At 54.4% G+C, this 24,691-nt stretch overlaps 1 protein-coding gene across 3 annotated transcripts; it reads left to right on the top strand.

Annotated features, from left to right (window-relative positions):
* The first annotated feature begins 3,973 nt into the window (after positions 1–3,973).
* Positions 3,974–24,622, top strand: SLC22A8 (solute carrier family 22 member 8). 3 transcript variants are annotated; one of them, XM_045555886.1, is made up of 11 exons: positions 3,974–4,086; positions 4,825–5,161; positions 17,555–17,658; positions 18,184–18,338; positions 18,861–19,029; positions 21,256–21,379; positions 21,593–21,708; positions 22,596–22,810; positions 23,491–23,599; positions 23,770–23,973; positions 24,062–24,622. In XM_045555886.1, exons 2-11 carry the CDS (start codon positions 4,829–4,831, stop codon positions 24,159–24,161), a joined length of 1,629 nt encoding a protein of 542 aa, XP_045411842.1. In that variant the 5' UTR covers positions 3,974–4,086; positions 4,825–4,828; the 3' UTR covers positions 24,162–24,622. The 3 variants fall into 3 exon arrangements, with proteins under 3 accessions (XP_045411842.1, XP_045411843.1, XP_045411844.1); XM_045555887.1 differs by lacking the exon at positions 23,770–23,973; XM_045555888.1 differs by lacking the exons at positions 3,974–4,086; positions 4,825–5,161 and adding an exon at positions 16,551–16,776.
* The last annotated feature ends 69 nt before the right edge of the window (positions 24,623–24,691 follow it).

The following is a 24,691-nucleotide window of genomic DNA, read 5'->3' as shown; positions in this document are numbered from 1 at the left end:
CCACCCTTTGCCACTTGGGGTGACGACTGAGGCCCAGCCTGCCTGGCAACGTGGTGGGCTCAGCCAGCATTGGCCGGGCGAGGGCATGCTCCGGGAGCCCAGGGAGGGCCTCAGTCCACCACCCACCTTGCAGCCCTTCTGGCTGTGCCCCAGGGGCTGAAGGGCACCTCTGTCCTTGCTTCTCTTCCTCCTCTTCTGGGAGTGCTCAGCCTTCCTGAGGTCTGTTCCCTCAGGGCTGAGCCTCAAATTAAGTACTTTGTGCTTGGCGCTGTGTTCAGGCTCTGCATACTTTATTTAAAACCCCAACAATCCCATAAGGTAGGTTTTAATCCCCATTTTACAGGTGAGGAAACTGAGGCTTAGACAAGGCCACACAGCTAGCAAGTGGTGACATCAAGATGCAAATTCAGGCCTGTGGAACCGCCTTCCTGAACTGCCTCATTCCCATAAAGGAAATTTTAGAATCAGTCCATGAAGTGGGAGGAGGGATTGTGGTTTGAGGGCAGAGGACATCCCCTTACCAGGGCCAGCCTGAACCCCCCCCACCCCCGACACGGGCCACCTAATCTGTCGGAGCTGCCCCAGGACAGGGGCTAAATCTGGAGTCCCTAATAAGTCAGTTAAGAAGCCAAGGGCTAAGAGGCCCCCAGTTGCCACCGGGGAGGAATAGCTCCGGGCCCTCGGGGATTTACTGACCGCCCCGCCATCCCCACCTGGGCCACAGTCTGAGCAGCAGGACACGGCCCCACACGTGCTACAGCTTCTGCCTGGGACCCTTGAGGGGGTGATGGGTGGGCAGGCAGGCAGCAGGGTTACCTGGAGGGCTCGAATGGCCCCATGGGAGCTTTATGGGGGGGCAGGAGACCCAGAATCTGCACAAAGTGAGTTCAGGCACCACTGAGCACAACTCAGTGAGCTCCTAGCTCCTCGTGGGTCACAAGCCTCAGGAGCTTCCCCTACTCCCACCCCCAGAGGGACAGAGAAGCCCTGGAGAGCACCAGTCCCTCTGAAACTTCACAGAAATGTCCCAGCTCCCAAGACCAGGGCCACTGCGCTGTGTGGGAAGAGAAGTTCTGCCAAAGGTGGGTCATCCACTTTCCCCTCCACGTCCCCAATATGCCCAGCACGTCCATCCCCAATTTTACCTGTTGATCCTCCGTCATCGAAGCCCAGTGCAAAGGCCGCCTTCTCCAGGCAGCCCTCCCTGATCCAAGCCCTCACACCTGGTTGTTATCTCCCCCTCCTAAGACCCCTGGGACTGTGTGGACCTCTCCTGTGGAGGTGAGGTCAGTCTCCTTTGTGCTATGATTGTTTCTGAGCTGCTGCCTCCTCTGACGAGAAGACTGGAGGGCAGGGTGGTGCCCGTGCTCCTAGCATGGGGCCTCAGACACGCAAGCCCCTGATGCACATTGGATGGACGGATAGACGGATGAATGGACAAATGAGAGAGTGGGTAGGGGACTGATGGCCCACAGAGAGTTCAGTGAAGTCTCCTGTAATTGTCCAAGATGCCCAGACTTAGATTCCCTTGTCTCCATGTCATAGCTCCTCCCCTGTCTCGGTGAATTGAAAAGTTAAAAGGCTGTTGACAGTGTGGAGGTGCCAGGGAAGCTGGGAATCAGACCCGTGTTCCTTCCCTCGCCGGACCTCAGTGTCCCATAGATGAGGACATTAGACCAGTTGATTTCTTGGGCCCTTCCAACTTAAAACACACGTCCCTGCTGGGACCCAGCAGAGAACAGGGGAGACTGAGCCCAACTCAGCTTACAGGAGGCTCTGGGAGAGTTTAGACAAAAGGTGAAAAGAAAGAGAGAAGAGGGAGGAAGAAAAGGAGGGAGAAGGAGAGAAAGAAAATTTATTTCCATATCCCAAAGTAAAAAAATGCATCTAGCATGTAAGATTTCCCAAATGCACAGTGTCTTTTTTAAAAAAAGTTAATTTGAACATATTGAGTTTAGCATCACAGCATGTAAGAAATGATGGGTCCCTTAACGCGGTAGAGATGCCGTGGGCATGGACAGCCCGGGGCATAACGCCGACAGGACGGATGGACTGAGGGCGTGGGGGAGGTAAGGTGAGGGAGGGGATGCTCTTCTGGCCGCCTCCTCCCCTGCTTAGCCTGCTTTATACATTGATCTTAAGAACCTAGTATATTGTTTGAATAAAAGGTTTCCGGTGCTTTTTTGAAAAAGCTACTTGACTAATGAAGAGAAGCAAGAGGCCCAGAGAGAGGTGATTTGCCCAAGGTCAGTTAACAAGTGCATCAAACAATTCCTGATATCATTAATCCAATCACATCCATTAGGGGCTGAGGGGCGCTGCCCGGATGCAGCTGCCCCAACTGGACAGCTTAGATGTGTATACTCTGGCTGGACGCCAGCGGCTCAGGGGGAAGTCACCACGCTCCTTTAAACAACATTCCACTAGGACAGGAACAGATGGATGGCCCAGACCAATTAGGAACCAGAAAACCTCCAAGAGGGAGAGTGTCCGGAACAGCGGGGGCTCAGGGCGGCAGCGCAGCTTGGTGCAAGCCTCACAGTGGAAAACCTTCCTAAAACAACCCCTTGGCTGGCTTGAAGTATAATTTAATCTTCCTTTGATGACTCCGGATATCGCCCTGCCTGGGGCCGCTCTGAGAACATCAATAACTGCTGGGCCCAGGTGGGAAGCAGAGAGGAGGGGCTGGACCCAGGTTTACCCGCTGACCCTGCCTGCAGCCGGGCGACAGCTGGAGGAGACTACAGGGGGAGAAGCCCAGGCCGGGCCCTGGGGGCTGGATGCTGCCTTGGTAGAAAGGGGTCCAGAAGGAGAATGGGAAGCCCCCCAACTAAGAAGGGGAGCCCTAAGGGACTGCCTCCATAGTCCCAACAGCAGGTGGGAGAGGGCAGCTCCCAGGGGTCCCTGGAGGTAGAAACAGAGTTAAAGGCAGGCAGGGGTGACGTTGAAGCCCAGGTTAGGTGACTTTGCTAAGGGAGAGGCAATATAGTACAGCACCCCATGGATTTCTTGGAAAATGTTGGCTCTAAGGGACAGAAGTGAGCTTGCCGCCACACTGCCCCTATGCTGCCACCTCCTAGCTGGGGGACAGTGGGCAAGTTACTTAACCTCTCTTTGCCTCCATCTCCTAATTTGTAATGCTAGAGTAGTGACAGGGCTGCCGTGAGGGTTAAACCAGCCCAACGTTGGCTGCTAGAAGTCGGGGTCTTGGACTTCTCTGCCAGGAAGGGGCTGGAAGAGCCTTCATCAGAGCACTGCGGGGTTGGCTCTCAGGTGAGACTGGATACTTTGTTTTGTTTTGTTTGGCTTGTCTGTATTTCCTACATTTTATGCAAGGAACACACATTATTAAATGGTTAAAATAGTATTTGGAGTAAAAACAAAGCAGTAGGGACTGCACTTGGTCCCCAGAGGAGGCCGCTGGTCAAAGGGGACCCTGACCATTGGGGCAGGGGGCGTGGAGGGGGCAGGTCACCTGTGTCGGAGACCCAGCCGGGGAGGCCCTGGCTGCCCTGGGGACCCAGGGACAGATGCAGGTGACACTTTCTGTCTGGGTGTGCCCTAACACTTCCTGGAAGACAAATGCCCGAGCTGCCACCCAGGACGCGCCGGGCCGGGGGAGGCAGTGTGGTGGAGGACGGCCTCCACTCAGGGGCAGCACCTCTCCCATCGCTATTCTCACCTCAGAGGGACCCTGGACCCTCAGGGCTCTGGCTAGATCCCCTCCCAGTCTCTCTCTAACGTGAGCCTCTCTGGGCTGCCTGACCCTCCGTCCAGCCCGCAGTCCTGCTCGGCTCAGCCAGGCCACCACCGCCCTGCCCCCGCCGGCTGAGGCAGCCCTTTGAGGAGAGCTGGGTTTGGTGGGTCCACAGCACTCTTCCTGCCGGTAATATTAATCCTCAAAAGAAAGTCAAACATTAGCCCGAGAAACAGCTTATGCCTTATATAAGCCCCCCTGGGGGGAGGCACAAACACAGCTTGTTGGAGCTGAGCTGCCCGACTGCAGCAGCTGCCAGGCCCTAGGACAGATCAAGGACCTCAACCACACTGACCACCAGCCCCACCGGACCCGGACCCCGCCACCAGGTGAGGAGGGGTGGAGGGCCCCCAGCCTAGGCACCCAGGAACCCCCGAGAAGCTCCCAAGTCCAGGCCCTGCTTCTTCCTTGCAACTGGCCAAGCTCCTAATGCCTTCTGAGACCTGCTTGGGCTCTTTCTGATACCCCAGCATGGTGGGCCCAGCCCCAGAAATAGCCAGAAGGCTCTGGGCTGGGGGAGGTCTTTCCCAGCAAGCAACCTGAACTCTGCTAACCCTGTTTGTCTGCCTGGAGCAATCAGGAACTCCCCCCACCCGACCCACCTCTGCCATCTATCCTGTGTAGCTAGCATCCAAGACATCCCTTGGTTCCTGCTCTGTGGCCTATACCACCCCATACATGCTGCTGGGCACACACATACTCACACCCATAGGCACACACACACACACACACAGCCACACACCTGAGCTCACACGGTTGTGCCCTTATGCTCTAGCCTAAATGTGCACATACCTGTAGACATCTCTGTGTCCACACACCCAGACACACACACATACACCTGTGAACCCATGACCCTCCATGCATCTGGGTACATCCTCGTGCATCCACACATGAACCTGTGGCTACGCATACCTTTACACATTTACACATGTACCGTTCCACACGCTTGCGCCCACCCTCCCACATGTGGTTGTGCACTGCTCCACAGGCCCACACACCACACACACACACACACCCCTTTCCCTGGCCCAGTGCCTCGCCCACAGCTCTAGCTCATCTCTCCCCAGCGCCATGACCTTCTCCGAGATCCTGGACCGTGTGGGCAGCATGGGCCCCTTCCAGTTCCTGCACGTGGCCATTCTAAGCATCCCAATCTTCAACATGGCGAACCACAACCTGCTGCAGATCTTCACAGCCACCACCCCTGACCACCACTGTCGCCCACCCCCCAATGCCTCCGCAGGGCCCTGGGTGCTCCCCGTGGGCCCGGATGGAAATCCTGAGAGATGTCTCCGTTTCGTACATCTGCCCAATGCCAGCCTGCCCAACGACACCCAGAGGGCCACTGAGCCGTGCCTGGATGGCTGGGTCTACAACAGCACCAGGGACACCATTGTGACAGAGGTACGCCTGGGTAGACCCTCTCTCTCCGCTAACCGCAGGCACCCCACGTGCCTGCACCACCCGTGACAGCAGAGGGGCAGGGGCCTGGTCTGCCGAGGAGCCTGGGTCAGACCACTGGGCTGGTGAGGAGGAAGGGCCTGGGTGCAGGTGCACACCAGCCAAGAGCTCTGGCTTCGTCACACTCAGAGTGCAAGCGTTTCTTCTACAAACAGCTAGCGAGGGCGTATTCTGTGACAGGCACGGTGCTAAGCTCTGGGAATACAAAAATGCACTGTCCCTCTTCCCATGGGGCCTACCACCTAGTGGGGATAGCACCAGTTAATGAACGTACAACACACAGTGTAAAATTACAACTTCAGAGTGACCTTAGACTGTGACCTACCCCTGAGCTGGGTGTGGAGGCAGGTGGGCATTGGAGGAACCCTCCCTAAGGAAGCGACTCCGGAGCTGAGATATGAGCATCGGGCAAGGGTTAACCAGGCAACAAGGGAAAGGAGGAAAATTCCATCTTGTGCAGAGGCCCCAAGAAGGGTGGGTGTGGGGGGGAGGGGCTTCATAGCCTGGAGGGTTGAAACACTCCTGAGCAGACCCAGACAGCGTCTCACCCACACACCCTCCCTCGTGGGCTCGCCTCCCATCCATTCATCCCTGCACTGATGCACTGGCTTGCGCCTGCCGGCCCTGGGCATATTCAATTACACCAGACTCGTCAATGAACGGACAGGCCAGTCAGGGCACAAGGATAGGAGGAAGATGAGCAAACAGGAATTGGTGTTTATTGAATATCTACTGGCTGCCAGGCACATTTTGGTGCCTTGCAGACATTGTCTTGTTTGATTCTGACAATGATGCTCTGTTGAAGGTGATTTCTACCTCCCTTTACAGATTTTAAAAAGAAAAAACTGAGACTCAGAGAAGGGAGGTGATTGTCCAGTACAGTGGGTTAGTTTGGGAACTGAAATTTAAAGCTAAAGCCCATACGAGGTACAGGGAGACAAATTTTATGAAAGTTTAAAAGAGGGAGAAACCACTGATTGCAGGGAGGCTTCATGGAGGAGGTGGCATCTGAGCAGTGAGCAGAGACCCATGTTTTCACTCTCTTTCGGGTCCTGTGAGCGCCTCGAGGGCGGGATCCTGCTTTTGCCTCATGAGAGGGTCTGCACGGCAAAGCCCTACCCAGTGCCAGTCCTGCGCTAGGCACACTGTGTGTGGGGCTGCTGGGAGCCCATGGGATGTAGTCTCTGGGAGGGAAGTGGTATTATCTCAATTCACGGAGGGGGAAACTGATGCTTGACCTGGTTCCATGACTTTCCCAGGTTCACATGGCTAGAACCCGGCAGAGGCAGGATTTGAAGCTAGGACTGTCAGCGTTCAGAGTCTATGTAATTGTTACTCGTTTGTTTAACAGATATTTATTTATATATAAAGCTCTTAACTGTGTTCTAAGCATTTCACGGGTACTAACATTTCTAACCTCCCTGACAACGCTATGCAGTGTTAGTATTATGATCCCGTCTGTGAGGTGGGCAAACCGAAGCACGCAGAGGTTAAGTGGCTTGCTCAGGGTTGCACCGCTAGTAAGTGGCAGATTCAGGACCTGAACACGGGCACCTGCCTCCAGGGCTGTGCTCCTGAACATGATGTGTGCTGCTCTCACGTCCCTACACTGTATCTCCTCCCTGCTGTGTTCGCTGTTTCTCCCCAGCTCAAGCACAGCCCCTGCAACACATCAAGTACCCGCACGTTTACTGCTATCCAATGAGTTATACTGAGGACGCAGAGTGGAAGAACCCACCAGCCCCACCCGCCCTCCAGGGGTTCACCTCTTGTGAGGACACAGACCCACCCCTCCAGAATGGTGGGCAGTTTGGGGGGTTACGCAAGTTTCCCGAGGCAGGGCTTTCCCGCTGCTTTGCTCACTGCACTGTCCCGGGCACAGAATGAATGAGGATGCGCCGAGAGCCCAGAGGAGGGGTATCTGGCCAGCCTGGAGCCGGTGCTGAGGAGGGTTTACTGGGGTCGCAGTGTCTGCTCAGTGCGAAGGAGAGGTGCAAGCTACAGAGCAGGCAGAAGTGAGCAAGCGCACTGCAGGCAAAAGAACAGTGTCGGGGGAGGGGGCCAAATGCAAAGTAACAGAAGCATGCAGAGAGCAGAACAATCAGGATTGCAGGTGCCAGGGGAAGGCTGGCCCAGCAGTGGGGAATGGAAGCCCCGGACATGGGGCTGGAGAGGACAGCAGGAGGGCCTGGCTTGGATGCTGAGGCCCTGTCCCAAGGCAGTGGGGAGCCACTGAATGTGGTGGCTTTAAGCATGAGAGTGGCGAGCTCAGATCACCTTCTAAGGATCATCACTCGGACTGCCTGGTAGAGAGGCCTGTAGACAGTATGGCAGCAGGGAGGCCCGTCTGCAAGTTGCACAGGGATCCAGGGCAAAGGTGACAGATAGAAGGGACAGCCGGAATAGACACCAGAGGGATCAGGGAGTTGGGATCCGTGAGATCTGGTAACAGAATGTAACAGTAATGTGAGAAGTGAGGGCTGGAGGGAGCCGAAGATGCCTCAACACCCAGAAGTCAGTGTCCAAGTGTCTGGGTGACTAGCTGTGCATCTGGGGCCTCGGATGACAAAGAGGAGTAAAAGCCACCATCCACGTCCTCCAAAAACATGGAACAAGGCCAAAGAAACAAAAATCCCATAGGGAACAATTAAACAGTAATTGTGAACATCTCTTCCATGCTCACCATGTGCCAGATGGTTCTAAGCGCATCGCACATATGAACCCAGTTAATCCTCACAACCACCCTCTGAGGTTAGCACCTTTATTATCACATCTTTGCAGATGAGGAAACTGAGGGACAAGTCATTGGCCCAAGGCACCACATTTCGTACATGGTGGAGTGGGGAGTCACACCCAGGTAGCCAGGTCCCAGAGCCCCTGCCCCTCAAGACTGCACAGCCCCCCGCACAACCCGGGAGGCTGACTTTGCACCCTGCTGCCCCGAGGAGGGTGTTGGGGGGTGCTGTTCACAGATGGTCCTTCCCGCTTTCGCAGCTCTCCTAGGGCAGGTACCGTGTCTGCCCCACCCATCTGTTGTCACAGGGCTAGGTGCGTGGCAAGTGCTCAGTCGATGCTGAATGAAGGACATGTCCTCTCAGAGCTTCATGGGAGGGGCGAGAGGGACAGAGACACTGCTGACTGCTGGAAGCAGCTTCTGCTCCAGGACATGGCTCAGGCGGCCGCAGGGAGCCTGGCCAAGAGCAGAGGCTGCAGGCCTTGTACCCAGGCCAGCATCAGTCCACACTCGTGCCAGCTAAGCTCCCAGTCGCCACTCCAGCCACTGGGACAGTGTGAATCTCCATTCCAGCAAGATGCAGGGGTCACCAGGCCTCAGGGCACTACTGTACCCTTCTCCGGGTCCGGACTGCATCAGGATCTGGCTCCCTGAGGACCCTCAGCTGTGAGAGTTCATAGGAGGGGCCCCCGCCTAGTCACTGCAGCATCAGTAGCTGGGCACAGCAAGGGCAGAACCCTCTGCTTCTTCTGTTTGTGGTTCAGCCATGGCAAATCTGGGCTCCCTCTGCTTGGGTGGGGTGGGGTGGGGTTCTGGCCCCCATGTGGTAGAGGCAGAGCAGTGGCTGGGCCACCTATGGATAGGTGAGTCTCTATCACGGAGGCAGGGGACTGGATGTGCTGGCTCTGGGTGGGGAGGGAGGTGGGGAGGGAGGCAGGGGTATTTGGCAGTGAGCGAGGTCGGTCCAGGTGACCCCAGTTAGTAGAGGCAAACAGTGTGGGATCGTGAACTAGAGTCCTGCAGCCAGAGTTCACATCCTGACTCTGCCAATTATTAGGAGTGTCGCAATTCCTGGAGGTCTCAGTTTCCTTGTCCGTCAAAAGGGTAAGAAAGCAAGTGTGAGGGTTCAGGAGATAGTGCAAACGCAGCACTCAGCACCGCCGGCTCGGTTCATGCTAGCGCGGGTGCTGCGGTGGCTGCGGCTGTTGTTAATAGGAATGTCTGAGAACTAGAAAGTTAGTCCCCACCGAAAGAGGCCAGGGATCCCCCCCGTAAAATGGGAGTCAGCTCTCACAGCTCTTCCTGAGGTACCCAGGCTCCCAGACCCCGCCACCCTCACGGCCGCCACCTGGCCCTCCTGTGCTGCTCAGATCCAGCTCCACCCCCACAGCCAGTGACCTGTCGAGTCACCTCCTCATGCCAGCTTCAGTCCCTGCATCTGTAGAATGGGGGTTACAAGGAGCCTCCCTCCTGGAGGGGGCGTGAGGGTGGGAGGGCTGAGCCGGTGCAGCGGGCCAGCTGGCTCTGGGTCCGGGCAGGAACGGAGGGAAGCCTGCCTCCCGCTTCTGATCCCCTAAGCTTTCCTGGCAGCGGTGACCACAAATTCCTTTCTCTTGGTGCAGCAGAGACAGGGTCGGGATTTTTCAGAATGAGCTTTACTAGGACATTAAGAGGAAACAAAGGCCTTTCTTTTAAGTCTGGGCAGCAGAGAGCGTGGATTCTGGGCGCTGGGCTCCCTAGAGAGGCATGTAGCCCACAGCCCACACCACCGAGCCCCAGACCTGGGGGCCTGGGCCCGGGCCTGGCCCTGGATGAGCAAGGCCCAGCTCTCTAAGGCCCCTGGGCTTCCTCTCTGGGCCTTGGGCCTCCCTGTCCTGTCTCCAGGGCCATAAGAAGCCTGTCCCCACCTACACAAGTCCCTGGAGGCCCCGGGTCAGCCGCTAGAAAAGCAGGAACCTGCCCAGTGGGGCCTCCCGGGAGCGGGTCTCCGTGGGGAGGTTCCCCTGCCAGGTCTCCGGCCAGCCCCCTCCGACCTTCCTCCATCCCCATCCCCAGGTCCCCAGGCTGCCCAGCTCCTGGCCCGTTCCTGAATCCCTGGGCCCCAGCGCACTCCCGCTTCACACCCCACTCGCCACCCTCAGCCCTGCCCGGGCCCCTGCCCCACCCCCTCTTGCAAGCCTCCAGTCTGACTCCTGGCCAGGGCCTGACAGCCCCACCCCAGCCACTTTTCTCACCTAGAAAGCCCCTGATCACCTGCACAGATGGCCGGGGGCCATCCTGTGGGCTTTCCAGGGTCAGGAACTCACTCAGTGAGCACCTACTGTATGCAGGGCCCTGGGCTGGTGCTTCGCATTTCTTCTCACCTGCCCCAGTGAATCAGGCACTACCGTGCTGTTTTTCAGAGGAACACACTGAGCTCAGATCCAGAAGGTGGCCTTCCCAGACATGACGGTGAGTCAAGCTTTTCTAGAAGCAGGGATGGGGATCCTGACTCCAGAGCCCACACCTTTTCAAAACCACATCACATGTCCCTGTGAGCACAGGCCTTACAGTGACATGTGACAATAATAATGAAATGGCTGTCATGAACTGGGTGCCCATTGTTTGCCAGTTATAGAGCCGGGTGCTGGTTAATCCTTATGTCATTTCCAATCCGGAGAAGCAGGGACTAGATACCTGTAGGTACTGATGAGGAGACTGAGCCACAGAGAGGTTAAGTAACTAGCCCAGAAACACACAGCTCCTAAGTGGCAGAGCTGGAGACTCGTGTCCTTTTGATGCTCCCCAAGATACCTGGTTTGTCCCCTCCCTCAGGGCTCCAGGAGTGCAACAGCGATTCTCCCAGCAACAAAAGGCTCCCAAGCTAAAGCAGGCTGTTTGCTTGTCCCTGCTCTACGGGGAAGGGACCGTGTGTGCAGAGTCGGTTCCCCCCACACAGCAGGGCTCCCATCCTGCCAGTGATGATCCTAATCACGAATGGCTCACGCTGGCCTTCTGTGACCCGCCTCTGCTTTCCCCTCTGAGGGCGCCTCCTGGCCTTGCTTCTTGCCACTCACACTTCGGACTCGCCATCAGACCAGCCCACCTGGCTCTGACCTTGACTGCCTCCTCAACCACATTCCCAGCCTGGCCTGGGCTACAGTGTCCTACAGTGGCTCACAGCAGTAGGCCCCATGGGTTGCGCCTTTCCTCTGGCAGCCTGGGGCTCAGAGCGAAGCACACAGTGGGACGTCAGGGAGCTGCAGTCACGGTCAAGAGCCATCGGGGTCCAGCAGACCGGAGCTTGAGTCTCCATCTTCAAATGAACCCAGCTGACCCTCTGAGCTTCAGGTTCTTTGCCTATAAAATGGAGAAAATAATGTTCCTATATCATAAGGCTACTATGGCGTTACTTGCAAACTTCCTCGTGGGCATAGTAGCCCTTTTCTCTTTCTTCCCTACCATCTTCCTGGAGCACTAGCCCACACAAAAAGTCACAGCAGTGAGCCTCCTGTCCTTCCCTTCCAGAACCCAGCTCCCTTGGGGCTCTGTTATACTCCAAGAAACAAAAAAGAAAACCAAGACTCCAGACTAGAATACTGGGAGCAAAAGCACTGTGTGGCTGGGAGGCAAGGCAGGAGGATCACTTGAGGTCAGGAGTTCAAGACCAGCGTGAGCAAGAGCAAGACCCCGCCGCACTAAAAATAGAAAAAATTAGCGGGGCATCGTGGTGTGCACCTGTAGTCCCAGCTACTCGGGAGGCTGAGGCAGTAGGATTGCTTGAGCCCAGGAGTCTGAGGTTGCTGTGAGCTAGGCTGACACCACTGCACTCTGGCCCGAGCAACAGAGCGAGACTCTGTCTCAAAAGAAAAAAACAAAACAAAGCTATATGGGGTTGCCAAAAGTCGATGGGAAATGTCAGACAAGACCATGCCAAGGGCTAAACAGAAGCACCAGGAAGCTGAGCGATTGGCTCCCTCCAACCGGCAGGTCGCCTTTCCCTCTGTGGGTCTCATCAGTAATGATGGCCCCAGCCCTATTCACTCATTAATTATTCACTGAACAAACATTAACGTTTATTATGTACCGACTACTCTGCTAGCTGCTAGACATAAAAAAAAAAAAGTCAAATCAGATGCTCTCTGGCCTCAGTGAAGTTATAGGATAGAGGAGAGAAAAACAAGTGAATCAGCAGCTAGAATGCTGTGTAATAGGTGCCCTGTTGGAGGTAACAGCAGGATGCTGGGAGTGAAAGAAGAAATGAGGGACACCTTACCCTTCCCTACACTGGGAGTCTAGATGTGCTTCTCATCCATTGATCCATTTCACAAATATTTATCGACCACCTGATTGTGCCAGGCAACCAGAAAAGAAGTTCCTGGCACTCCAAAAAGGTGATCTTGATGTGAGTTTTGAAGGACTGGCAACATTATTAGAACAAGTGGATCATGACAAGCACAAAAGAAAAGAATAAGGCAATAGCATGAAGCTTTTGTAGAATCACTAGTGCAACCCAATTAAATCCAAGGACTCCACATGGAGTCACAGTTAAGGAAACACAAGTCACACTCCCAGCACAAATAATTATTGAGCCTTCTGCCGTAGGTTTTCTGAACAGGGCCTTCTCAGGGGCTATGCACAGAAGCCGTGCCCAAATTCTCCCTGTATATCTTCCTCTGTACAGAAAACTCAGGATGCCTTTGGAAACCTCTCCCATTTGTGCTACCTCTGGTTCCCTGACTGCCACACTCTTCTATTCGCAGTCCTTTTCCCATCACTGCTTATCAAACCAGCAGATACTCAGATACACAAGAAATAGACAGCGACCCATTTATTAGGGCTGCCATAACAAAGTGTCACAAATTGGGTGGCTTAAAACAATAGAGATTTTATTGTCTCACAGATCTGGAGGCTAGAAGTCCAAACTCAAGGTGTCAGTCTCCTCTCTCCAAAGGCCCTAGAGAAGAACCTCTCCTTGCCTCTTCCAGCTCCTGCTGCTTGGTAGCAGCCTTTGGCATTCCTGGGCTTATAGATGCATCACTCCAACCTCTGCCTCTGACCATTGTAACATAGTGTCCTCCCTGTGTGTCCCTCTCTTCTCTTCCTATAAGGACAGTAGTCATAGTGGATTAAGGGCCCCCCTACTTCAGTATGATCTCATCATAACTTAGCTAATTATATCTACAACACTTTTTCCAAATGAGGTCACATTCTGAGGTATTGGGGATTAGGACTTCAACATATCTTTTTGGGGGAACCCAGGTCAACCCATAATAGTTGTACATCTCAGATCTGAACCCCTTGGATTTGTGTTGATCTGCAGGGCAGCCGCGGCCACATTTTTGTCATCAGTTTGTTATGCTTCATTAACCATGAAATCTCTGGGAGCACTTTAGAATGCCATTGAAGTCCAATTCTTTTTAAATATTTAACCACAAAGCACTCCTCCTTCGGAGCTTCCAAACTTCACCGAAGGATGGTAATCCTCCAGTGGACAATTTTCCACAGAAGGTTTTCCAGTCCGATTGTGAAGGAAGAACACTTCTCTCCTTCTTGCTGACATGTGGTGATATGTTCATTACATGCAGCCTTGCCACGACCCATCCTGACACGCATTCATTCTGGGGAAGTGAGGCGGTTCACATAGCATCTGAAGTGTGGACATTTAGCCATTGGCATATCTGTAACTTCAAGGCTCGGCATCCCTCTGTTCTTTCTATGACATGTTCACTCATTCAATTCCACAAGTATTTATTGAGTGCCTACTATGTGTCGGGCACTGTTGTAGGCATTGAAAGTACAGTAGTGAACAAAATAGACTAAAGGCCTTACCCTCATCAAGCTGACATTATTGGGGGAGAAACATGCAGTAAGCAAAAAAGTGGAAAAGATGCAGTATGTCCGATGGTATAAGTGCTATGTGCACTACCGGGGGTTATACTTGTGAATACAGCAGGGTCACGGAAAGTCTCATTGAGAAGATAACATTTGTGCAAAGACATGAAGTAGGAGCACACCTGACATGTGTGTGGAACAACAAGGTGATCAATTCAACGAGAGTGGAGTACGGGAGGGAGAGAGCAGTAGCAGGTGACAGCAGAGAGGTAACAGGGATAAAGGTGGGAGCAGATCCTACAGGGCCTCCTAGGCCATTGTAAGGATTTGGGCATGTTCTAAACATGACCCAAAGTGCATTCCGGGAATGGCATGTTTTGTAAATTGCTCAATTTTCTTGTAGAAACTGGCATGTGACAGTTATTCTAACACCTACATGATCACGAGTTCCATGGTAGAAAGAAACAAAAGACCCAGCAGATCTGGTCTCAGTGGAGCAGGGCAGCAGCCTTAAACTAATCCAAGCATGTCTTTCATTGACCTTCTCCTGATCCAAACAGATGCTTCATTTCTTAAGGCACTAAATATCATGAAGGTTGGGATAAAAATCTAATTTCCATTTGCAACTTATTATGGGCTGTATCAGGATAGGTTAGTTTGCTATAACAAAAGAGTCAACAATAATTTATGGCTTGAAGAATATAGAAGTGTTTCTCTATCTCATGTAATAGTTCCAAGCTGAGTAGCATTCCAGGCCGATGGGTGGCTCTGCTCCATAGGGTCATTCAGGACCCAGACTGACAGCAGCTCTGCCATCTCTAACACTCAGCTTCCAGAGTTGTGCTAGTTGTCACCATTCCCAGCCAACAGGGAAGAAGAAGGCATGTAAGTCCAGGCCAGGGATTTCCTCTTAAGGAAATGAGATAGAAGTAACATACATCTCTTCTACTCACTTTCCACTGTCAAGAACCACATGGCCCTACCCAGCTACAAGATCACTTGTGAAATGTGCTATTTACTATGGAGGAAGGGGAGAATGAATGTAGGTAAACAGTAGGTCTTTCCTTTAGTTTTTCCTAAAGGGTCTTTATGCAGCATGCCACAAGCACCAGAAGTCTCTCTAGACACCCACTGGCATATTCCTCTTCACACCCCCTTACTTCCTCTTTTACCTTTTTCCCTCCCCCAAGCCATCGGCATACCGTGCCAGCCTCCTTCCTGCTAGAAGGGACTGCCATGTTTGCTGGTCATGCCGGGCCACTGAGACAGCTGGAGAACCTGGAATCCTACCAACCCCCGTCCTCCCTCACTTCCAGCTGAGAAGAGTGGAAAAAAGTTCCCTGGGATGTGTGGTTCTTCCCCTTTTGGAATGTTTTACTTTCAAAACATTCTTGTGAGGCAATTCTAGTGAATTAAATTCTCCACTTCATTACACAAGTAATTCAGGGTGGCTGGAGCACAGGGTGCATGTTGGGGATTAGCAGGAGATTAGACCAGACAGGTAGGCAGGAGCCAGAGCATGGAGGGGTCATATAAATTTGTGTTTACCCAAAGGGCAGGAGGAAGTCAATGAATGCTTTAGGCAAGACAGGAGCCTGATTTGAGCAGTGTTTTAGAAAGCTGTTAGGGTTATCAGGGAAAGAATGGATAGGAGGGGATGAGACTGAAGTCCAGGAGACCTGTCAGAATGTTGTTGCAGTAATCCCCTCTGGGCCTCAGTTTCCTCATCTGTAAAATGGAGGTGATGTTAGCACCTAAATAATAAAATTGTTGTGAGGATTAAAGAAGTTAAAACACAGAAAGAGCTTAGAACAGTGCCCGGTACCTAGAAAGCCCTCAATAAATATTGGCTGTCATTATTAATCCAAGTGAAAGAGAATGAGACCCACACTGAGACAGTTGTAGTGGATATAGAAGAATCCAAATTCAAGAAATATAAAAAAGTAAGGAACTTGAGGATCCAGTGACGGGGACGTGGGAGAGAGGGCGGAGGCAAGAGGGTTACCAGCATGATCTCACGGATGTAGATCTCACGCATCTCAGAATTTCAAAAAAGTTGACTTTGCAGAAGTAGAGAGTAGATTGATGGTCCCCAGAGGCTGGGGCGAGGGGGCTGGAGCAACGGGATGGGGAATTCCTGGTCAAAGGGTACAAAGTTCCAGCTAGACAGGAAGAATAAGTTCTGAGACCCATCACACCGCAGGGTGGCTATGGTCAAAAATAATGTATCATATATCTCAAAATATCTAAGAGAGGAACTTTCAAATGTCACCACAAAAAATTTCGAGCAAGTGAGGTGATGGATGTGTTAAATTAGCTTGGCTTAATCGCTCCACATTGCACACACGTAGCATAGCATGTTCTCCATGCGTGTAATATAGTTATGACTTACCAATTCAAAACAACATAAGCTTTTAAAAGTTAAAATTAAAAAAGAGAGGGTTACCAGTCACTGAGATTGAGACCTTAACGAGGAGTGGAGTGAAAAGTCCCGCCGAGTCTGAGATGCCCATGTGACATCACCCAGGTGGAATTTGCAAGGAGGCTGCTGAATTGACTGGCCGAGAGGTTGGGCTGGAGATAAGGATTTGGCATCTTCAGCATAAAATAGCAATTGAGGCCATGGGAACAGATGGATCACCTGGGAAAGAGGACAGAGAGGAAGATCCAGGAAGAGCCCTGGGGAAGCTGCAAAGGACAGGCAGAGAGAGAGGAGCCCACGGAGGAGAGGGAGGAGCGTGGAATGGTGGGAGGAAGACTGGGCGGAGGGAGAGGTCAAGCTGGGCAGGATGCAGGAGGTTCCGTGTTGCGGTGAAATAGAAGTTTTTGGTGGCTTTGGTGAGCGCAGTTTCAGTGGACTGGTGGGGGCAGAACTGAGAAACCAGCGGGAGATGAGGACAGGGTGACAGCAAGTGCAGCTCCTCCTTCGAGAGCTCTGGCCTTGAAGGGAAGGGAGAAATGGAGTGAGTGTGGAAAGGAGAGACGGAGAGTTGAACACACCCAGATGCTGGTGAGGAGTCAGGAGAAAATGAGAAAGAGCCTGGAGGGTGGAGGGAGGTGGCAACTGCGGAGCAAACTGTCCCTGTGGAGGAGAGAGCGTGCAGTCAGGGTGCAGACAGATGGACTGGCCTCAGGAAGGAGGCAAGCAGGGAGCCGCAGGGCCTCAGGCAAGCTCGGATGGGAAGAGGGAGGAGGCCGAGGCTAGACCTGGTGTGGCAGCTGAGCACTTAGTAAGCCATACAACAGGTCACATGTGCTTGAGGGGTGCAGGTCCGTGACCCAGAGAGCCACAGTCAGACCCAAGGAGCCCTGGGCCAGGTTGAAAGAGGAAATGGTGGCCTGGTGCAGCGGCTCACACCTATAATACTAGCACTCTGGGAGGCCAAGATGGGAGGATCAATTGCTTGACATCAGGAGTTTGAGACCAGCCTGAGCAAGAGCAAGACCCCATCTCTACAAAAAACAGAAAAAAATAGCCGGGTGTGGTGGTGCACACCTATAGTCCCAGCTACTCAGGAGGCTGAGGCAGGAGGACCGCTTGAGCCCAGGAGTTTGAGGTTGCAGTGAGCTATGATGACATCACGGCACTCTAGCCTGGATGACAGAGCCAGACTCTGTCTCCAAAGAAAAAAAAGAGGAAATTGTGCTTGGGAGGAAATTGTGCTCAGGAGGAAATTGTGCTCAGGATGCTGGGATGGGGAACCCACGTGTGTGAAGGCACAGTCTGAGTGTGGCTGAGCAGGCTGGTCTGTGCTGAGCCGGGCTGGCCCTACCTTTCTCTTGTGCAGTGGGACTTGGTGTGCAACTCCAACAAAATGAAGGAGATGGCCCAGTCTATCTTCATGGCGGGCATACTGATAGGAGGGCTCGTGCTGGGAGACCTGTCTGACAGGTGAGATGCAAGGACACAGCCCGTGGAGACAACCCTTCCCCACTCTGCTCCACCCACGCACACCCAAAGAGGCAAAGAGCCAGGGAGGTGGGTGGGATGGTGCTTGCTGTGCGCCTTGGCCAAGCCCACTCCCTTCGTAGGCCATACCCTTCTCTCCACCGCAAAGCCCTTTTCCCAGACCCAGGGGGAAAAGCCTGCAGGTTTTCAGACACAGAAGAGTGGCTGTGTAGCGTTGGAGGCAGGCTGGATGGACTGCTTAGAGACGGGTGATCCTGTGACCCCTGCTCAGACAGCTAAGCTGGGGGTGGATGTAGCAAGGATCACTCATTAACTCAAACTTCTAATTGCAAACTTGTCAAAAAATAGCAATTACCAGAAGTGCTCTGTCTGTGGAGGGAGGTATATGCCCCATAGGGCAGTGGGTGAGGGGACTCAAATCCAGCCCTTTGCCCCAAAGCCTGCAGAGTCACTGGCCTTGGCAGGCCACCGTGGTTAACCTGGCCCCTCTTCTCCCTCGAGCTGCAGGTTTGGCCGCAGGCCCATCCTGACCAGCAGCTACCTGCTGCTGGCAGTCAGCGGCTCGGGCGCAGCCTTCAGCCCCTCCCTCCCCGTCTACATCGTCTTCCGCTTCCTGTGTGGCTTCGGCATCTCAGGCATCACCCTGAGCACCGTCATCCTGAGTGAGCCGCAACAGGGCAGGGAGCCGGGCTTGGGCGAGCACCCGCCAGAAACCAGAAGGGAGTGGGGTCTGGGCATGGTTCGGCCACAGGCTTCCTGTGACCTTGATTAAGGTGCTGCCTTCTCAGGGCCTCAGAGGCCCCCTCTGAACGTGACAGTGAAAACAAGCATAGTATTAGCAGCTGTCAATACCCAGGCCTTACCTTAGGCCTGGCACTCTGCTAGGTACACAGTCTCATTCAGTCCACACTTGCAAGTGATGCTATCATCCCCATTTTACAGATGAGGAAACTGAGGCAAAACAAAGGAAGTCACTTGCCACTGGAGAAGCAGTGGTCAAGAGCATGGGTTTGGGAGTAGACAGACCTGGGTTGAGTCCTACCTCCTGGAGCCTCAGCTGCAGCTTCTATAAACTGGGGACAGTGGACAGAGTCGCCATGGAGAGGGGAGAGCTGATGCCCCTTCACAGGGAGGTGCCTGGGGCCTAGCAGGACACTAATCTTGTCCTTGGGCTCTTCCCACAGATGTGGAGTGGGTGCCCACCAGGATGAGGGCCATCATGACAACAGCAACTGGCTACTGCTACACCTTTGGCCAGTTTATCCTGCCGGGCCTGGCCTATGCTATCCCCCAGTGGCGCTGGCTGCAGCTAACCGTGTCCATCCCCTTCTTTGTCTTCTTCCTGTCATCCTGGTATGTGGCCCTTTCCTCCTCATCTGCCTTCTTGGGCCCCCCACGGGCCAAAGAGGGGGAGCCCACGTCTGACCAGACTGGCCAACACTGTCTGTCCCTGGGTCCCCCCATCCCAGAGCCAGGGGAGGGCCCTCTGGAGGGGAAGGAGTTATGTGAGCGAAGCCATGCTGCAGGAGGGGGCAGGTGTCCTGGGGACAGTCAGGGGCCACCTGCAGCTGAAGAAGGGGAGTAAGTTGAGAAGGACAGGATGGGACGGGATGGGCTGCGGAGAGCCCCGAGAGCCAAGGGGGCCTCACCGGCGAGCGGAAGGAGGAAGAAAACCACTGCGGGTGTCCGTGGGGCCACAGGCCTGCCCAGGCTTCCCTGTGCAAAATAATAGCTGAGAAGGACAGACCGTAGTGGGTAGGGAAGAGAGACAGACGGGAGGTAACGGTGCAGGCGGGAGAATTCTGGGGATAAGTCTGTGATTCATTTTGAAGGAAGAATCCAGAGAATTTGGGGACTTCTGGATTTGAAGTATAAAGGAAAGGAAAGTTCAAAAAGAAGCCCCAGCCTGGGAACCTGGGACAGTGGGTGCCCGGGTCAGAGACCCAGCGTGGGCACAGAGCTCATGATCAACATGTTGAGCCCAAGGCCACACTGAAAGACAGGAGATGAGTCTCCAGAGGTAGCTGGAGCCAAAGAGCAGGAGGAGATCACAAACAGCTCCAGGAAAGGAGTGCAGCCTTGGAGCAACCTTTTCTGGAGCCCTCGAGGCCTGTCCCGGGCCTCACCCTACATTGTCTTGGGTCCCCGTGGTGTCTCTGTGCGAGGGAGATCATTGTCCCTGTTTGGCAGATGAGGACACTAAGGCTCAAAGAAGTGAAGCAACTCCCCAGAGTGACACAAAAAGGTACAGAAAAGGGATGGAAACTCGGCTTGGAAATGAGAATAGACGCTCGTAGGGGGAATGGGCAGTGTGGGGGACACAGTGAGAGAGACCATCAGGGGTCCGGGCTGGGCCACACAGCCATCCGCAGCTGGGGCGGAAGCAGAGACAGAGCAGGCAGAGTCGGGAGGTAGAATAAGGCCGGGTGGTTGGCAGAGTACAGTTGCGAGCTCAGGCCCATTCATCATGTGCCACGTGACGAGTCTCACCCACTCCAAGCCTCAAGAATTTTCTAGGTAAAATGGATACAATATTGCCTGTCACCCAGAGTTTCAGGGGCCTGGTACACAGGAAGGCTCATTAATTGGAAGCCATTGCTGTCGCTATTCACGAGTCCAGGCCCTGGCTGTGGCGTTTGAGAGGACATCACTGGTAATCTTGGCGACAGCAGGCTCAGAAGACTGTCAGGGCAGGAGAGGGGATAGTAACAGGCCCAGGAAGCCACCACTATCAACTAGGGGCAGTGGTCTGAGGCCAGGTGACCAGTGTCCACTCCCTGAGGGCCTCACTGCAGCCAGGTCTGCTGTAAGTACTGGCTGTGGTACCTACGGGGGCCACAGCTGGAGCGGACCCCACCTTGGAGCGGACTTCTGCAAACACCACTCCCTTCTCCCACATCTCTGCCCTGCACCCCCACCCGAGCCCCGGCCTCTTTGCCTAGTGACCCTCAGGGATTGTTCACGGTGAGCCAACTCCAGAAACGTAGCCCGAGGGAGATGGAGGTGACTGCCCACTTGCCAATCCCAAGAGCTCGTGCTGTGCCCACACCCCTGCCCCCAGCAGAGTTAGTCCTTTGCAGGGAGAACCGAAGGGCCCTGAAACCCATTCCCTGGGCCACAGCCCTCACCTTAGTCCCCAGCCACCTCTGGAGCTGCCCCAGGACTGTGGCCCTGCACTTCTCCAGGGGGACTGGGAATGCAGCCCAAGGAAGGCTGGAAGGCAGATGTGCAGGACCCTCCAGCTGTCCAGCCTTGAACACGCTGTCCTCTCCCCAGGCCCCACCCGCCTCGGCCTAGAGCCTGGGGCTTTTAGCTAAGAAAGACACCCAACAATAACAAGCAGCCCAGGTGGGAGGCAGAGGAAAGGCTCCTCTGGAAGGGGAAGAAGAGAAATCTGGAATTTGTGCTGGCTGCAGGCAGCCCAGGTGCAAACTTTGGTCAGGTTTAAATTCCATGAGCAGAAGGCAGCTCGGGTTTCTGGACCTCCTGCCGCTTGGCCCTGGCTGTTGATGTTCTTCCAGCTTCTCAAAAGGGGTTCTGCAGAGGGGGGAGCCACTGTGACTGGACTCTGGCCCCCAGGTGGACACCAGAGTCCATACGCTGGCTGGTCCTGTCTGGAAAGTCCTCGAAGGCCCTGCAGATACTCCGGCGGGTGGCTGCCTTCAATGGCAAGAAGGAGGAGGGACAAAGGCTCACCTTGGAGGTAGGCACTGATAGGGACTGCAGTCTGGGGACAGGACCCCTCTGCTCCGCTCTGGGCCTGGCCCCTCCCTCGCCTCTGTTTCCCCTGCTCACGGCCTACACCCCATCTCTCCCCTAAGCCAGCTCCTCCGGAGCACCAGGCCTGCACCTGCCTGTCTTCTTCCTGCCCACCAGCTGGTCACTAATGGCACGCCTCTCCCTCCTCTGCCCCAAGGAGCTCAAACACAACCTGCAGAAGGAGCTGTCCTTGGCCAAGGCCAAGTACAGTGCAAGTGACCTGTTCCGGACACCCATCCTGCGCCGCGTGACCTTCTGTCTTTCCATGGCCTGGTAAACCACCACCCCTCCCTGCCCACACCCTGCCAGGGCGGGGTGCTGAACAAGGCCTCCGGCAGGCTCACCACAGGGCAAGCCCTAGGGCATCTGCCAGAGACCTCAAGGGATCCCCTCTCCTGGGCCACCCCAGCCCAGCCCCACACCCAGGTCCAGCCACTGGGGTCTGCTTCCCCTGGGATCTCAACCCCCTGCCCATAGGGCAAATGGTCCAGACCCCTTCACCAGCCCATACCTCTGCCCTGCAGTTTCCCCACGCTCTGTCTCTCTGTCACTGCCCTCCTCTGGTCCAGCTCTCTCCTCTGGAACCCCGCAGAGCAAGGCTGGCCTGCTGGGCTTCAGAGTTGAAGACACAAATTACGCTTCTCGCGAGTTTTCTCTTCTGTCTGACATTCTACAGCTCCCTCAAAGCCCTTTCTGTGATCTAGCTCTGAGCCCCTTCTCCATCCCGGCCATCCTCATGCAAACGGGATCCAGTGTGTCCAGGAACCCTTGAAAGAGGATCTCGCGGTTCTGAGAGGGAAGGGAGGAATAACTGGCCCGTGTGCACGGCTCGGCATTCACCTCCCCTGTCTGGATGTTAAACCACTTCCTGGCCAAGAGATCACGTGCCGCCTCCTTTGGTCTCTGAGGTTCCCTCCAGTCTTGATCCCGAGAGTCAGTTATGGGCACTGTTGCCAGCACACCATGGGCCGTGCCCATGTCAGACGTGGCCCATCAATTCCAGCTCTTCCTCACTGAGCCCAGACAATCTCAGGAACCTCAGAACAGCACTCAGGCAGCCCCTGCCATCAGTTGCATTGGGCACGAGAAATGAAACTGTGCATCATCCTGGTGACCCAGTGACCTGGGTGGTTACTAACCAATCCCTTTCTGCCCCTCAGGTTTGCCACTGGTTTTGCCTACTATAGTCTGGCTATGGGTGTGGAAGAATTTGGAGTCAACCTCTACATCCTCCAGATCATCTTTGGTGGGGTCGACGTCCCAGCCAAGTTCATCACCATCGTCTCCTTAAGCTACGTGGGTCGGCACATCACTCAAGCCGCTTCCCTGCTCCTGGCAGGAGGGGCCATCTTGGCTCTCACCTTGGTGCCCTTGGGTGAGAGGCTGGGGCTGCCCCAGAACCCTCTGGAAGAGCTGCCATAAGCCAGAAAGTGGGGTACCAGGATTTTCGGTTCAGCTGGCTCTACCTCTAATTCACCGTGTAACCTTGAGCAGGTCCCTGTACTGTCTTGGGCTCAGGTCTGTCATCTAGAAAATAATTGGGCTAGATGACATCGAAGCTGCTTTCCAGATCTGACTTGGACTGGGCAAAGTATGGTGGTGTCTGAACAGTGTGAGGAATTGCTTGGGGATTGGGCATGTCCTGGGTGACAGTACTGCAGAGGACAAGCTAAGATGTGGAAACAACAGAGCCCAATGCTGAAGAAAGACCCCATAACTACTCCACCATGACCTTGGACCACTTTTATTTGATATTGATGTTTGTTGGTTGATATACCTATATCCTTCCAAAGGGGCTTGAGGTATTTTAGGACAAGAACATATACAACAAAATATAAATGGGAACAGGGAATCAGAGCCAGGAGAAAACACAAACACAGCAGGACACAAGCATGCAAAAGCATTAGGAATAGCAGGGGGGCTATTACTCATCTTTAGATTTGGATCTGAGCAACCTGGCAGCCAAAGCAAAAAGAGAGACAAGGTCTGCTAAGGAGTGAGAACACTCAGGTGCTCTGGAACTCCAAGATCCACCACATTTTCTTCCCTCTGTAGACATGCAGACCCTGAGGACAGTACTAGCTGTGTTTGGAAAGGGATGCCTCTCGAGTTCCTTCAGCTGCCTCTTCCTCTACACAAGTGAACTCTTCCCTACAGTCATCCGGTAGGTGCTGGACCTGGGGCTGGGCCCAGCCAGAGGACACAGGGTCAGGTGGGACTGTGGCATCCTCCTGCCCCCTGCCTCCTGCCCCCTGCCCCCTGCCCAGGGGTCCCAGAGCCAGCCTTTATGAACCCTACACACAGGCTGCCAATCCCTGCTCTGAACCCTCCCAGGCAAACAGGTATGGGCGCAAGTAACATGTGGACCCGTGTTGGAAGCATGTTGGCCCCACTGGTGAAAATCACGGGTGAGGTGCAGCCCTTCATCCCCAATGTCATCTATGGGATCACCGCCCTCCTGGGGGGCAGTGCTGCCCTCTTCCTGCCTGAGACGCTCAATCGGCCCTTGCCAGAGACTATCGAAGACTTGGAAAAATGGTCAGTCTTCTGCCTCTGGCCCCCATCAGTGCTCCTCCCTGGGAAACCAGGTCTAGGCCCAGGACTTTCCCGAGCTCTCTATTCCTAGGTCCCTGCGGGGAAAGGAGCCAAAGCAGGAGCCAGAAGCAGAAAAGGCATCCCAGATGATCCCTCTGCAGCCTTATGGACCAGGCCTGGGCTCCAGCTGAAGACAACAGCACCCCCTTTCCCTGCCAGCCAGAGACTAATCCCAGCCAGGGCCCTCCCTGCCTCTGAGCTCCTTGGGCACCTTGGGTGTTGGGGCGGGGGAGCTGGAGAGGTCCATCCACCTAGGACAAAGCCTTCTGAGAGCCTGGTGAAGGCATCTCTGCTGCAACCGCCACAGTCCCCAGCCCAGCTCTGGCCCGTTCAAAGGGTCAGCCATAGACCTTCCCATACCCAGCCCTGTTCTCAACCTCCCTGCAACCCAGGCCATGCCATTCTCTTTGTCCAGCCTGTCCCTACTGGCCACCTTCCCCCGTTGTCCCAGCCCTCTTCCCCTTAAGTCTCCTGAGGTCTCTTGGCTCAGTCCTAACAAGATTGAGTCCTAACAAGACAAGAAGCCCTCCCCTTCTTGCCTTCCACCCTTTTCTTCAATGGGAGGTTTCAATAAATGGCAATAAGAACTCAAGCCATGATGCTGAGTGATGGAGGTGGAGATGGGGGCCAGCCACCATGTGGACATTGAGCATCCACATCC

Source organism: Lemur catta, chromosome 7 (genome assembly GCF_020740605.2).
Source record: "Lemur catta isolate mLemCat1 chromosome 7, mLemCat1.pri, whole genome shotgun sequence".
Classification (NCBI taxonomy): Eukaryota; Metazoa; Chordata; class Mammalia; order Primates; family Lemuridae; genus Lemur; species Lemur catta.
Note: the sequence above shows the minus strand (reverse complement) of the source record. Positions and strands in the feature narration are given on the sequence as shown.

Excerpts from the sequence above, each read along its gene's own strand:
- SLC22A8 (XM_045555886.1), top strand. The coding sequence starts at position 4,829 with ATGACCTTCTCCGAGATCCTGGACCGTGTGGGCAGCATGGGCCCCTTC. Across the intron at positions 18,339-18,860 it reads CCTGAGCACCGTCATCCTGA|ATGTGGAGTGGGTGCCCACC; the intron begins GTGAGCCGCAAC and ends CTCTTCCCACAG. Across the intron at positions 23,600-23,769 it reads CTCTTCCCTACAGTCATCCG|GCAAACAGGTATGGGCGCAA; the intron begins GTAGGTGCTGGA and ends GAACCCTCCCAG.